The sequence below is a fragment of the Hemiscyllium ocellatum genome, chromosome 23 (assembly GCF_020745735.1).
Source record: "Hemiscyllium ocellatum isolate sHemOce1 chromosome 23, sHemOce1.pat.X.cur, whole genome shotgun sequence".
Lineage (NCBI taxonomy): Eukaryota > Metazoa > Chordata > Chondrichthyes > Orectolobiformes > Hemiscylliidae > Hemiscyllium > Hemiscyllium ocellatum.
In genome coordinates this window covers 52,787,715-52,802,269 of record NC_083423.1, presented here as the reverse complement: position 1 = coordinate 52,802,269, position 14,555 = coordinate 52,787,715, and the positions used below count along the sequence as shown (strand labels likewise).

General features: G+C 42.4%; 1 protein-coding gene across 8 annotated transcripts in view; it reads left to right on the top strand.

Annotated features, from left to right (window-relative positions):
* sox5 (SRY-box transcription factor 5) overlaps nucleotides 1-14,555 on the top strand; it is a 383,477-nt gene that overhangs the window by 165,903 nt on the left and 203,019 nt on the right. For 5 of the 8 annotated variants that reach the window (XM_060842999.1, XM_060843001.1, XM_060843000.1 and 2 more), the window contains one exon: nucleotides 11,536-11,622. The exons of 2 other annotated variants lie outside the window; for them this stretch is intronic. In XM_060842999.1, the coding sequence (XP_060698982.1) occupies nucleotides 11,536-11,622 (87 nt within the window). Of the gene's footprint in view, nucleotides 1-11,146; nucleotides 11,337-11,535; nucleotides 11,623-14,555 lie in introns of those variants that run through there. One more of the 8 variants, XM_060843004.1, reaches the window with a different exon arrangement.

Sequence of the window (14,555 nt, the reverse complement as noted above, 5' to 3'; positions counted from 1 at the left end):
CCAGTCTTTTCACGTGCTCCTACAGGACCTGTTCCTGTGAGGAGAGGGGGAAACTGTATCAGTGAGGGGCAAAGACTTGGACAAAGGCCACTTGTGTATTCCTGATGAGTTCACTAAAGTGATGATAAAGGAGAAATCAAAAGTCTCCACTTTTTAATTTTTTAACTGATGCCATACATCTATCTGTACCTGAGGCTAATTGAGGTTTCATCAAAAGCATTCAGACATACCAACAAAGCAATGCTCAACTTATTTTGATACTGCTGCTAAATATCAAGATATATCAAGGAGATAAAGAAGTAAACAGGTTTTTGGAAGCAATTAAACACAATGGTAAACATTTAAACAATAATGTTAAGATCCAAAATTATGTCAACAAATGTTTCTTTGAAATTAAATGCAAAAAGATTGTTTTGATAAAGGAAACACACCCAAAGGAAGACTTGAGCATTTCAGAATCACAACTAAAATATTTAATTGCTCTTTTATGTTCACTGCCACTCATCTTGGTATTTTTAACTGGTCAAAATGATGTTAAATAACACTAATACTTGCCTCTAAATGCAGTTTAAAGTCTCGTGGCGTGCACAGGGAATTTGCATTTCCTGACTTAAATACAGCCTTGCGAAGCTTAACATAAAGATTTCATCAATAGCAAAAGAGATCTGAAATATTTGTCAATCTGTTCCACTTGCAGTTCACTGTTGGTCAATGTGTATCCGCCCTGAACAATCAGCCTTGTTGGGCTACCAGATTCAGGAGCCGTTTTGTTTTGGCAGCAGGAATAGTACTATAAGGATGTCAAATAATCACACATAGAACTAAACCTGAGGCATGCCATTTTAAGTGCCATATGCCGATCCTTTTTTTGCCAACTTTGGTTTAATTAGCGCCGTGGTGTAAATCTCAAAGTACAATAACAGTGTCTGGCTCTACAATAGGAGAAAAGTCAATGAAAATCTGCTGTCGGTCTTGGCTCAGTGGTAGCATTTTCATTGGTGAGTCAGGTCATGGGTCAAACCCCACTCTAGAGATAGGAGCATGTATTCTCAGCTGGCAGCTTGGTGCAATAGTGAGGGAGAGTGGTCTGTTGTGTCATTGAGTTGAGGGCTCTGAGAAATTCCTTAATGTTATTTAAAAGCTCCGTTAATACCCTGGCTGATACTTATTCCTCAACCAACAGCACACACAAACAAAATTTTAAATCTTTATAACTGTTTGTGGGGACTCACTGTGCACAAAGTGGTTCCAACGATATCTTACATTACAACGGTAATTACATTAGGCAACATGGATGAACCCTGATCCAATCAAATAGATTCATTAAGTTAAATAATTCTTTTGTTACTATTATCCTTTGGGAATCTCCTCAAATTTCCTTTCCATAATACACATCCACTCTTGGGTGTCGAAACTCTTTGCAAACCAGCACAAGGGCGTGTTTGGATTGGTTTATATTTTGGAGGGTTGGAGCAGGGGCACTTTTGTCTCTGCAGGTCAGCCCCTGGTTTACATCCTGTTTTTCCCGTCTTGTACAAACTGGGATTCCTGGAAACCTGAATTGTGGGAACTGACTTCCAAACAGCAGACCATCAAAATTCAATTCAGAAAGAAGTCGCTGGAAATGACCAAAATTATTGAACTTGTCCAGGTGTTGAATCTGACACTTTGGGTTGTAGGTATTTGTTTGTTTACGAAGGGACGACTTGCAGTGAAATGGGATGTCGATCCTACAGGAAGAGGGAAAAGTCTAAAGTTGAAACATTAATAATCTAACTTGCTGTTATGAAATATTATTTCAAAGTTTAAAAAAAATTCTAGTCGCGGAGCACCCAGTTTTATCAGAAGGTTATCACTATTCTGTCAGTTTCTGCAAAGTTACTGTGACATTGCTTTTGCTTCTTCCAACTAGAAGAGCAACTTTCTTGAACTTGGCCTTCTATTTGCACTAAAGCTGTGTGAGTAGGCTGAAGTATATGACATTGTCCAAAAAAGGCTAAAGTCAGGGTTGTTCAAGCTTTGTGGAAATAGCTAGATAATTAAAAAAAGTTCAAAGTCTTTCTTGTGCACATTCTGCCTTCCTGGGAGTCACATGATATACCGATAATAAAGTTGTTGACAGATCACAGTGATCAATTCTCAATCAATTAGTCTACAACAGACCCAGAAACAAGACAAGGTAAACCCCACTGATGGAGCTTAGGAACCAGAGATCCAAAGTCACCTGTTCCTCTCAAACATGTGATATTGATCGCATATCCTGTTTCAGTCACTTGCATGCTGTTTCCCTCTTCGTTACTATCTGAAAGTAACCTCTCTAATTTATATTTAAATGCATTAATCCTAATTATTTCTACCAATTCTGAAAGGACCCTGTTCCACAGGTTGCCCAAGTTGTCACTGAAATATTCTTTCCACAAATTAGTTCACCCCTCATCAGGTCAAGATTGCTATCCCTGTTTTAGGAACCTTGCTAGAAATTTCGCAACAATCCTGTATCATTCCCGAGTTGTACTCTCACCATTTGTATCTATTGTTCAGCCAGACACATTGTCCTTTGCACAATAATTGTGTGACTTAAAGAAAGTTTATGTGTGTAATAAATGCAAAGTGAAACACATAATCATTAGCATTATTAAGCCAATATAAAGGAGTTATTTGCATATACCTCTGGCCATGGCTGCTAAAGTATTTTATTGATAATGTGGAATTTGCCCACCAGTGAGATAACAGTGTTATGTACAGTGATTTCTAAACCTCGATACACCATCCAGGCCAAAGCAGCCCCCACATGAATGGCACCACATCCAAAAACACATCCATTCCCTCCACTACCAATGCTCAGTAACAGTAGTGTGTATAAGATGCACTGTAGAAATTGACCAAAGATCCTTAGACAGCACCTTCCAAATCCACAACCATTTCTACCTGGAAGGACAAGCGCAGCAGATACATGGGAACACCACCAACTGCAAGCTCCCCTCCAAGCTACTCACCATCCCTACTGGGAAATGTATCACTGTTCCTTCACTGTCGATGGGTCAAAATCCTGGAACTCCCTCCTAAGGGCATTGTGGATCAACCTGTATCACATGGACTGCAGCGGTTCAAGAAGGCAGCTCACCCCCACCTTCTCGAGGGCAACTAGGAACAGGCAATAAATGCTGGCACAGCCAGCGATGCCAAGTCCCACAAATGAATTTTAAAAAGGCACAAAAGATTCAAACAGACGAAACCAGTGTTTATGAATTAAATAGGTAAAAGCAAGGACTGCAGATGCTGGAAACCAGAGTCTAGATTAGAGTGTTCGAGTAAAAAGTGAGGTCTGCAGATGCTGGAGATCAGAGCTGAAAATGTGTTGCTGGTTAAAGCACAGCAGGTTAGACAGCATCCAAGGAACAGGAAATTCGACATTTCCTGTTCCTTGGATGCTGCCTAACCTGCTGTGCTTTAACCAGCTACACATTTTCAGCTCTAGATTAGAGTGGTGCTGGAAAAGCACAGCAGGTCAGGCAGCATCCGAGGAGCAGGAAAATTGACGTTTCGGGCAAAAGCCCTCCATCAGGAATAGAGGCAGGAGTCTGCAGAGACCTGGGGGTTGCAAATGCCATTGGAATGGAACTGCCTTGGGTTTTGTAAGCTACTCAACAAGTGCCCATGGGCTGCATATGGCCAACTGACCACAGTTAGACACCCCTATTCTCAGCACATCACTCATGGATCAACTAAACATGCATTAACTGACAAGGCACCATACTCAAAATAATAAATTGGTGATTTTCTCTTAGCACCTGTGAGTTTCTGTAGCTCTGATCTCTTATGCACTCTTCACTCCCTTGACCCACCATTGCAAGTCATCCTTTCAGCTAACTGGAGCTTCATTTCTGGGATTCTTTTCCCAAACTCTTCTCCACCTCCTCGTCTTAAAGAAGGTGGTTAAAATCCTTGGCTTGCCTATTTACCCCTGGGCAGTGTGGATCCCCAGAGGAGAGCTCTCCATGTGGGAATTTTCCCTCGGGGAGACCTGAGGTTTAGGGTGTTGCACGCAGCAGTCCCCTGTAACCACAGATTGCGGCGGTTCATGGACTCCCAGCCCAACTGTTCATTTTGCGGCACTGTGGAGTCCAATCGTTGGTTGCGGCTGTTTGGATATCCCTTATTTGAGAAACCTTTTGTTGAGTGTTTGGTCGCACTTCAGCCCTACGCTCCTGAATCATAGGTACCCGCTGTGAGCAGATCGGAGGATCTCTCCATGGGTCTGCCCAGGCTGGCCATAAATAGGTGTGGATTGTGGAGGGGGCTATCTCTGCCAAAGGTCTGCCCCTCTTTGTGGTTACACTTGTGCGTATGTGTCTTTGGAGAAGGAGCGCACGGTGCCCATCAATGCTCTCGGTGCTTTTAGAGAGACACTGTGGGGGATACAGTGCTTTATTTCCCCTCTTCAACTCCATTTAGATTTAGTCCCTTCCTAATGTTCTTAATCTCTTTCATGGTTTGCATTGTCTGTAATGGGTTTTCCATGTCAATGCTCAATTGGTGTTTTTTAGTTTTTAAAAATGTCACGGTGATGGTGGGAAGGTGGCTCAGTTGTGTGTAATAACACTTCTGGGTAGAAAGAGAGAGTCAGAGTGAGAGAAACTGACTTGTGTGACTAGGCGTTTGGTCACCTGTTTTTGGCTCCATGTCTAATCTTTGTTTGATTTTCTTCCTGCAAAGTGCCTTGTTAAACTGCACAAAAGAGCTATATAAAGCCAAGTTGTTCATCCATCAGCGACCGTTTCAAAATATTGCTGATTTACTCTGCTTTATCATGAGTGGAAGAGGAAAATGAAACATGCACATTACCAGACAAAGCCTTGTTTAATTGAATTGGGACCCATGGTGTATAGAGGCCTTCGAAATGTCCCTTTAATTAAATAAAAACTTGTTTAGAGCAAAAATGCCTGCAAGAGCTGCGAGTATTGTGGCAATCAGTCCAGTCAGGTTCAGGCACAATGTCTGATGCAGTAATGAACCCATGGAGTTTTCATACTAACCCTGTGACCTGAGAGAGAGCAGGATCACAGTCGAGGAGTAAAAATGTCTCACAATGGTATCTTCCTGGATATAAGACAGGAATAATCTGCTCCCTTGATCTCTTTCTGTTGTTTTATTTGCATATATTTAAAGCAAATTGCGTGAAGGGGGATAAATTCTCTGTATTAGGCTGTTCTGTTGATACACACAGGGCTTACTTTGTGAATACTGATTAAACGAATCTGCAATTTTCTGTCAAAATTCCTTGACAAAAGCAACAGGAAAAGAGAAACACATAATCACCAGCAATACAAAGCCAATTTAAAACAGTATGATACATAAGGCAGCTAGCTACACAAGTACAATTGTTGTCTGAAGTGCCTTTCTTGGCTTTTAATAGACGTGATATTTTCCTCACCATTTCAGTTATCTGGATACTTTCTAAATGGGACTGTTAAACTCGAATATTGCTTCAGGAGAGGTGCATGCCCTTTAAGTCATCTGGTGCTTTATTTGCCGGTCACAGAAGCAACCAACCCCTGGAATCCCTGAATTCTCCCTGATGCTAATTCCACCACCCCGCCACTTGTTCCAGTTGTCTACTGTATTTGGAATTCTCTCTTCTGAGTTTAACTTGAACGATTGCTAACCTTTTTTTTCCCAGTGCCTCTGATCACATTGCTGTTTACTTTTCTTGTAATCTTTGAGCTGTCATCTCAAACTCTGGCCTCACTGTGCAATCTCCTCCATTCAGCCTACTCAGCCTTGTGTTCTGAAGTTCCTTTGTGTAATCCTCTTCCAATTCTCTGCCCCTTCCTTCTGTACTTCAAGAGCCTCCTCAAAACCCAAACAAGGCTATATAAATGTTGGAGATCTTGTGGCATGTTGGTTAGAATTCCTGCCTCTAATTCAGAAGCGTCTGGTTCGAGTCCTCCTTAATGATTTGATGACCATGGAAGGTCCGTTCATAACGTGGCTGAACAGTCTGCTAATCCAACGCACACCAGTACCAGGGAATAAGAGCGGGAGATTCCTGGTCAGCCATGTAATGGAAAGAAAGCTGAAACCTTGACCATCACTATCCACAGCTCCAGACTGGAATATGCATGTAGAAGTCCATAATGCCATACCAACTCAGACTTACTGAGTGAATTCACTATCAAATAAATGTTAGTTTCCATTAACTTGTGTAGATGCATGGACTCATGTACTTTCCTCCAGGCTGTTTCTACAACAGCAATGATTAGTGTTAAACCTGCATGCCTATTGTTTTGCTTAATTTGTAATTTGATCTTGATATCCGCTGTATAGATCAGAAACATCAGCCTTGAATGTAATAGTGATAGAGATTCTGCTAGGCAACTGATGGGAGATTGGATTTCAAAAGGAAGCGTTGTTCTGTCTCTTCAATGCTTAGTGCGTGCTATCATCTATCACTTTAATGCCTGTTTCAGCATAGGATTGGTAAGTGAAGTTGCCATCGTCTCCCCAGACTATTGGACTGCTCTTTCATTAGAGAGAGAGAGAGAGAGATAAGGGATGGTGGTTTAACCTGAGGGTCATCATGCATATGGCGAAGGGAGAGCTGGAGAAAGCTAGTCCGTACAATTGGCAAGAAGAATGTATTTATCAGTCAATAGACTCCAGGAGTGGGCAGTAACTTCCCATCTGGAGGAATATATAGAATTTTATTGTGCAATGTTCGATATCTTCTGTCAGCCTTTGCTCAGTTAGAGCTCTTGTCTCTGAGTCTGAAGTCCCATACTGAGACATGAGCACACCCATCTAACTGGACACCATAGTTCCTTCCAGGGAGTCTTGTATCTGTCTTTCAGATGAGACGTTGAACCAAGGGACCATATGCCCACTTTGGTAGATGTCAAAAGATGTAAAAAGTGGAGCTCTGTTGGTTACTTTGATATTTATCCTCTGGCCAACACTGTTAAAGAGCAGGCTATCAAATCATTTTCACTTTGCTGAGTGTGGGGGAGCTTGCCGTATGCAAATTGGCTGGTGTTTGTCCAACACTGTGACAGTGACCACTCTTCATAAAAGCAGTTCGTTGGTTGCAAAGTGCTTTGGGACATCTTGAGGTTATGAAAGGGTGTTAATGTAAATTCAAGTTCTGTCTTTTTCTTGTTTGTATACAGATTGCAAAATGCCATAACTTTTACCTCAAATAGAGACCCAATCTAAGACACTTGCATTTCATTAGTGAGACCGTAACAACTTCAACAATGTAATGCAGATAAGAAATGATGAACTTTGGGACAGCATGGTGGCTCAGTGGTTAGCACTGCTGGGCAAAAGTGAGGACTGCAGATGCTGGAAACCAGAGTTTAGATCAGAGTGGTGCTGGAAAAGCACAGCAGGTCAGGCAGCATACGAGGAGCAGGAAAGTCAATGTTTCGGGCAAAAGCCTTCCATCAGGAATAGAGGCAGGAAGCCTCCAGGGTGGAGAGATAAATGGGGGAGGGGGGGTGGGGTGCGGCGCTGGGGAGAAGGTAGCAAAGAGTACAATGGGTGGATGGGGGTGGGGATGGAGGTGATAGGTCAGGGAGGAGGGTGGAGCGGATAGGTGGGAAGGGAGATTGGCAGGTAGGACAGGTCATGAGGACAGTGGTCAGCTGGAAGGTTGGAACTGGGGTGGGAGGGGTGGCGGTGCGGTGGAATGAGGAAACTGGTGAAGTCCACCAGCCTCACAGCACCAGGAGCCCATGTTGAATTCCACCCTCTGGCAACTGACTGTGTGGAGTTTTCACATTCTCCCAGTGTCTGAGGGGTTTTCCTCCCCCAGTCCAAAAATGTGTACGTTAGGCCATGGGAAATTACCTAAGGTTCTGGGATGTGTGGGTTAGGTGGATTAGCCATGGGGAATACAGGAATGGGGTGGATCTGGATGGGATGCTCTTTGGAGGATCAGTGTGGACCAAATGGCCTGCTTCCACACTTAGGGATTCCACATGTTAAGGTAGTATGATGTAAATTTCACTATTTTGATGGAGTATGAGAGAAATATATCTAGGAGCTCAAATTCAATAATCTTTAACTGATAGTAGGACAAGTTAACAAGGAGGTTAAGAGAACAGGTTTTTTAACAGGGTCATTAAATATAAAAATAACAAAGCTAGGCTGAACCTGAACAAAGCACTGGTTAAGTGTCTGTATAGTAATGTTCCCCAGTTTTAGACACAAGGAGGTCAAGGTATGCAGAGGGTACGGATATTTACCAGAAAAATAGATGGAATAAGGGATTTTAATGATGTGGAGGGGTTGGCATTGTTCTCTTTCAAACAGGGAAGGGCTAATAAAGGTGTCATTAATGATGATGGATGTTGATTGACTAAATCAGGAAATGCTCTTTCCTCTGGGCTGGTAACTACAGAGCACAGATTTAAAATAATTGGCAAGAAAACTAGAGGGGAAATGAGGAGAGATATCTTCACACAGTAAGTTGTTATGATCTGGGATTTTCAAACGGTCAATGGATAGCTATTTGAAGAGAACTAATGTGCAGGATTATGGAGGGAAACCTGGGACTAGATTGGACAACACTTTGGAAGGGCCAGTACAGACTTGATGTGTTGAATGGCCTGTTTTGTAGAATAAGATTCCATTTTGTTAGGTTAGGTGATAAAGCCGAGTACACTGGCATATGTTGAAGGTATCCCCTCTCAGACGAAGCTGTTATATTGCTGTGATCCTTGGAGTTTGCAATCAGCAGTTGAAGCTTTGAGAATTGTTTGTAGTTAGAGAAATAATCTCAGCCTTGAAGAGGCATGTGTGAGTGCGAGCACATCGGCAACTATAAGTGCTTCTTTTTGTGACTAGCGACATTTGTTAATCTCCATGTTAAAAAAAAATAAAATGTCGGTTGTTTCTAACCAGGACTTGGAGCACAATTTTTGCAATAATGCAAATCATTTGAGAATGACTGATGATGGAAAAGAGCAAGAATTTAAGTTGGTGATGCATTTCCCTCAGTTAACACAGGTTACAGTTTAAACTAACAAGGGAATGGACAGGAAATATAATATTGAATTAATGCGGTCTTAAATGGACCCAAGACTAAACCTCACTGTTTCTTAAACCTGTTCAACAAAAATAAGTGATTGTACTATTTTGCTGTGAGATATTCAACGTATATTATGTTGTAAAATGTAAATTAAGCGTGATGGGATATGACACCATGTCTGGAAGGGGATGAAACGTTTTGGGAATACTGTACTATTATTACAATTTGCAAAACCTTGGATAAACTCAGCCAGTGGTTGTATAATTGGTTATTCAATCCCGAGCCCTGTTCACAGCTCAAGCCAGGAACAGTGAGCTGGCTTTGCCAACTGGAGTGAATGTAGCGACTGTGCTCAGCAAAAAAAAACCCTTTAAAAAGTGGAGCCTGCCTTTTTCCTGTGGGCTCCTTTTCACCATGTCTGAGACTGGCTGTGTGACAGTAGTCCTTTTGTTACAAAATGGGGTTGACTTGTTCTGATTTGTGAAATGCCTACGACCAGCTCCACAAATATGAGATAATTGGGGGGGGGGGAGGGTGGTTTGTGGTGAGCGGATAGCAGGGGAGGAGGGGGAAGACCAAGAAGGTCCATGCAATGGCCTTTTATTTTGATTGGGTCAGGGAACATACTGAGGTGAAGGTGGAAAGAGAAGGAAATTTATTGTGAACCAACTCCAAACCTGATAATGGAAAATGCTTAAATCTGAATGTGTTTGTGTGTGTGTGTGTGTGTGTGTGTGTGTAGCTATTTATATGAATGTTTGCCTATAATATGTCTATAGAGTTTTGAATCTTTGGTTAATCTTTGTTTACTGTATTAATCAGCTCCATTCTGATAGAAATCATTCATTCGTTCCCTCAAACTCCTGCAAGCACTTTGAATTTCTGTTTAAATACACAGTCTGTCTTATGTTGAATGCTACCTCTTAAGATACAAATTAAGACCATGTGGTCAAGGACTGACCTGGTTGATCTTTTTAAAATGAGACAACATGTTTCTTTTATCAATCTTGCTTTGATTGTGTATAGATGGACCTTCTAACTAATTAAGTTTTTGAAGTGTGCTTTAATTATTGTATGAAGTGTTTTTGATGTAGTATTTAATAGCACACAAGAAGACATTGACTTGCAGGCAAATCTTTAATTTCCACCCTGATACCTCGAGATTAGGCTGTGGAGTTTACTTAGGAAGCTCTTGATTGGGTGCATAAAATTGATGAATAACGGCCTTGTTTTGCATTTCAGTTCTGTGATCTGTTAACTTCTTGCGAACACAATTCCTCAATGAGCAGGGAATTGCTGGCTATCCTTCCAATGTTCGTGCCCGTCATGCACAAAAGACTTGATGCCGCTGATTTTTATTTTAGGAGATTACTACTATATAGAACAAAAAAACCCCCTGGAAAACATTAATTAACGTTGAATCCAAAGTTGAAATGTATTCAAGATTTTAAGAATATATTTTTACAAGCAAAACTGGGGATATTGTAGCATGTTGATAAATAAAAGTGAATCCTGTTACTATGCAGACAGTGAGTGACCTGAGGAGAAATGTCCATTTGTTGTACCATTTCAATGTCAGAGCAGCGTTTTAAAAGCCTCAGTCATTGTTAGGTATCCAATAGCACCTGTTGAGATTATGATAGGGGTGGCGACCAGACAGCTGTAAAAGAACACTAGTGACTGCTCCTCGTAATATCTGGTGGAGAACAGCTCACCGAGTCATATAGAAGCTCTTCAAAGATCTCGTTTTGGTGTGCTGCCGACCAGGGCAGAGTCCATTTAAGAATTTAATGTTGGAAGAAACAAAAAAAAAAGGGTCTGGAAAATTGAACGAGGAAAGTTTTGTCAGAGAAGCAAGCAGTTAACTTCTGTGTGTGGAAGCCCCAGCAATTGGCTCCGTGTTAACTCCTCTGCTGATAAGCAGTGAAACCGATCTCCTCTGTGCATGAGAAATGAGGAATGTTGCTTTGTGCTACCTGGATTTCTTGCCTCTGTTGATCAGAATGTTGCTGATAAAATGACTGTGATTTCACTGGACCTGTCCCTACATGCAATCCAGTCCCTACCCGCTTTACTTGTCGCCTTTACAACTCTTTGATTCGTGGTAATAAACTGAGTGGGATTAGTTCTTATCTGCTGTTGGGTTTTGTGTTTGTGTTGGGCCTCGGATCGTCCCGAATGCGTTCTGTAAAATTGTTGAAACCTTGTGATGTGTGTGTGTCTTTTCTGTCTGTCTCTCTACCTTTCGCTGCCCGTTAACTTCTGTGTCATGTATTATCCTGTTTGACAGCAATTACTTTTTGCGGTAAGGGTATTAATTTTTGCTTTTAAAAAAAGGCGATTCCGTACATTCTTATCTGTGTGGCTGTTAAACATTGTTAACCCATGCAGCGAGACGGGATAAAAAAGATACACAAAGACCACGCATGCATTTTTGTGACAGATGAAATAGCTCTAATTTGTGTTTTCTTTTCTGTTTGCTGTACATTTTCCCCCCTTTGTAGAAACGCCCAGTATCGAGAAGCTCTTGTCAAAAGACTGGAAGGACAAGCTTTTAGCCATGGGTTCGGGAAATATCGGGGAGATTAAAGGTTGGGTAAATTATCAATCCAGTTTCTTGTTGCATGCTCTCCCCGGCTGTTTCTGAATGGTTAGAAATGATTCGATACTTTTTTTTGTGTTTTGAAGAAAGTTGCACTGTCGGTGCAGCCGGCTGGAAATATCTTTTAATAGCAAGATATTTCTGTCAAGCCTCCTAATTTTGTATCTTCTATTTTACACACCAAATAAAGGCAGTGTCATGTCATATGTGGGAAGTTTTAGCTCTATGCAGCAATTTTGATGACAAAGTTAGTTTTTATATATATATATCTCTAGTCTGAGACCTGTTCTGTGGTTTCTGCTTGTCACCATTCATTAGAGAACAGTAAGTGGCAATTCCAGTAATGGGCTCAGTCAAAGACACAGTTACTGTTTATAAATATGTTTTAATAATGTACTGTTTCCAGATTGCATGTCCTGTTTGTTCTGCTGCCTCTGACCTCAACAAAACAAAATGCCAATTGTGCAAGGAAATCGAGAACATCACAGTCTAGACTATGCTGATGTTTTAAATTTAAAGCTAAAATGCCCACTGATTCACCCCTCATCAGCTTAATGTGGAACGAGAGCGTTTGCCATATCTAATATTTTGACTCGCACATTAAGTCTCAACCCTTTCATATTTAGAGAGGGAGTTACTATCTTGAGTGAGTTGTCGACTGGACTCGTAGCCTTAAAAGCATTTAACATTTTAGAACTGCAGTGGCTTTATCTGAGTTCATAGGGGAGTGCTGGGTCCTTTCAAATCTCAGCTGGGAGACTTTTGTTGTGCCTTTTGACTCGATGGAAAACCTGTATGTAAGAGCAGTAAATCTCTGGCATCTTTGTAATGTTCTGCTGGAGATCATTACTACCGCTCTCACATGAGCGGAGCTGGAACCACTGTAGTCTACCTTCTATGTGCTGGTTGAGGAAAACCAACAGTAAAGCCTTGAAAGAGCTGCTTTTTTTTCTGCTGTGATATTTGCAGTCCCTTCAAGCGCACATCTAAAGGGCCCGGCTCCTCAGTGAGCTGTTAAGACAGCCACCAGTTCATTTCCAATGCCTGACAGTTACAGTCATTGTCTATTGTTGAGGAAGTTGCCCTCCAGGGGGGTAGATGGTTCTCACTTGCACCATCTTGTGAGGTCAGGCTGGGCCAGCTCGCCTTCTGCCCAGGATTCCTGTACCACCGCCACCAGGGGATGCAGCCAAGAGTGGCATAAACAGAATAGCACCCAGATAGGCGAGCAGTAGCGAGGGAAATGCGAAAGAAATATAAAGAGATCACAAAAAGGCTATTGTCAGGAATTCCTGGCTTGCAAGATGGGCATTTTGTTTTCTGTGAAAGCAGGACTTTCAGATAAAATAAATGGCAGCACTCACTTGAGTTTATTATACTTTGGAAAGGTTTGAAGAAATGCAAATTTAACGTCCATCTATTTATATTGCAGCTGCCCTTCTCTTGAAGTGGTCAGCTCCTTAGCCGTCGCGATTAGATTAGATTCCCTACAGTGTGGAAACAGGCCCTTTGGCCCAACCAGTCCAAACCGACCCTCTGAAGAGTAACCCACCCAGACCCATTCCCCTCTGACTAATGCACCTAACATTATGGGCAACACGGTGGCACAGTGGTTAGCACTGCTGCCTCACAGCGCCAGCGACCCGGGTTCAATTCCCGTTTCAGTTCACTGACTGTGTGGAGTTTGCATGTTCTCCCCCTGTCTGCTCCGGTTTCCTCCCACAGTCACAAAGATGTGCGGGTCAGGTGTTAGGTAAGGGGTACGGGTGGGTTGCAACCCAAACAAGCAGTATGTTTCCATACTGTAAGTAATCTATTCTAATACTATGGGCAATTTAGCAATTCACCTGACCAGCACATCTTTGGACTGTGGGAGGAAACCGGAGCACCCAGAGGAAACCAGGGAGAATGTGCAGACTCCACACAGACAGTCGCCTGAGGCTGGAATTGAACCTGGGACCCTGGTGCTATGAGGTAGCGGTACTAACCGCTGAGCCACCATGCCACCAGAACTAATCAATGCTGGAAAGCTGTTCAACTGCAGCATGCATCACGACCAGCATTGGCCGCCTTCTAATTGGGCATCAACACAGCTCAGAGAGCACTTGACTGAGCAACGCCTGATCTGATCTTAACCAGCCTGATCCTCTGACTCTGAGGCAGTGTTGTACCTGCACCCCACTAACATACTAAAGGCCAGACTGGGGTCTTACCAACCAAGATTCACCTATACAATGGATAAATGCATTAATTTTTTTTTGTGAATTCCTTCTCATTGAATCCTCTCTCCCTCTTCATTTATGTCCACCGCTAACTGCCCCTCCCCCAGATCTAAATCTCTTCTTAAAAGTTACTGCGTTGTTGAATATTACCATTTTCCCTAAAGTCCTCCCTTTTTTGTTTACATTTCAAGAATCCCCCATCCCCCCCACCCCACTGAATTATAACTTGTGAAGCACATTTAGGTCTTTCAGTGCATTGAAAACATTTTTACATAATAAGCATTCATTGTTGTTGAACTCTGAAACTCTCCAAAAGCAAATCATTATGGGCGATCATAGAATAGAATCCCTACAGTGTGGAAACAGGCCCCAAGTCCACATAGACCCTCCGAAGCGCAATCCACCCAAACCCATCCCCCCCACCACTTTATCGTGTATGTCCCCTGACTGGTGCACCTAACCTACGCATTGCTGAACACTGTGGGCAATTAAGCATGGCCAATTCACCCTAATCTGGATTTGGATTGTGGGAGGAAACTGGAGCACCCGGACAATGTGCAAACTTCAGACAGATAGTTGCCCGAGGCTGGAATCAAACCCGGGTTCCTGGTGCTATGGGGCAGCAGTGCTAACCACTGAGCCACCGTGCCGCCCCATGATGTTTGAGTTCTTGTGGATTCTTCGACAGGGGTCATGACCC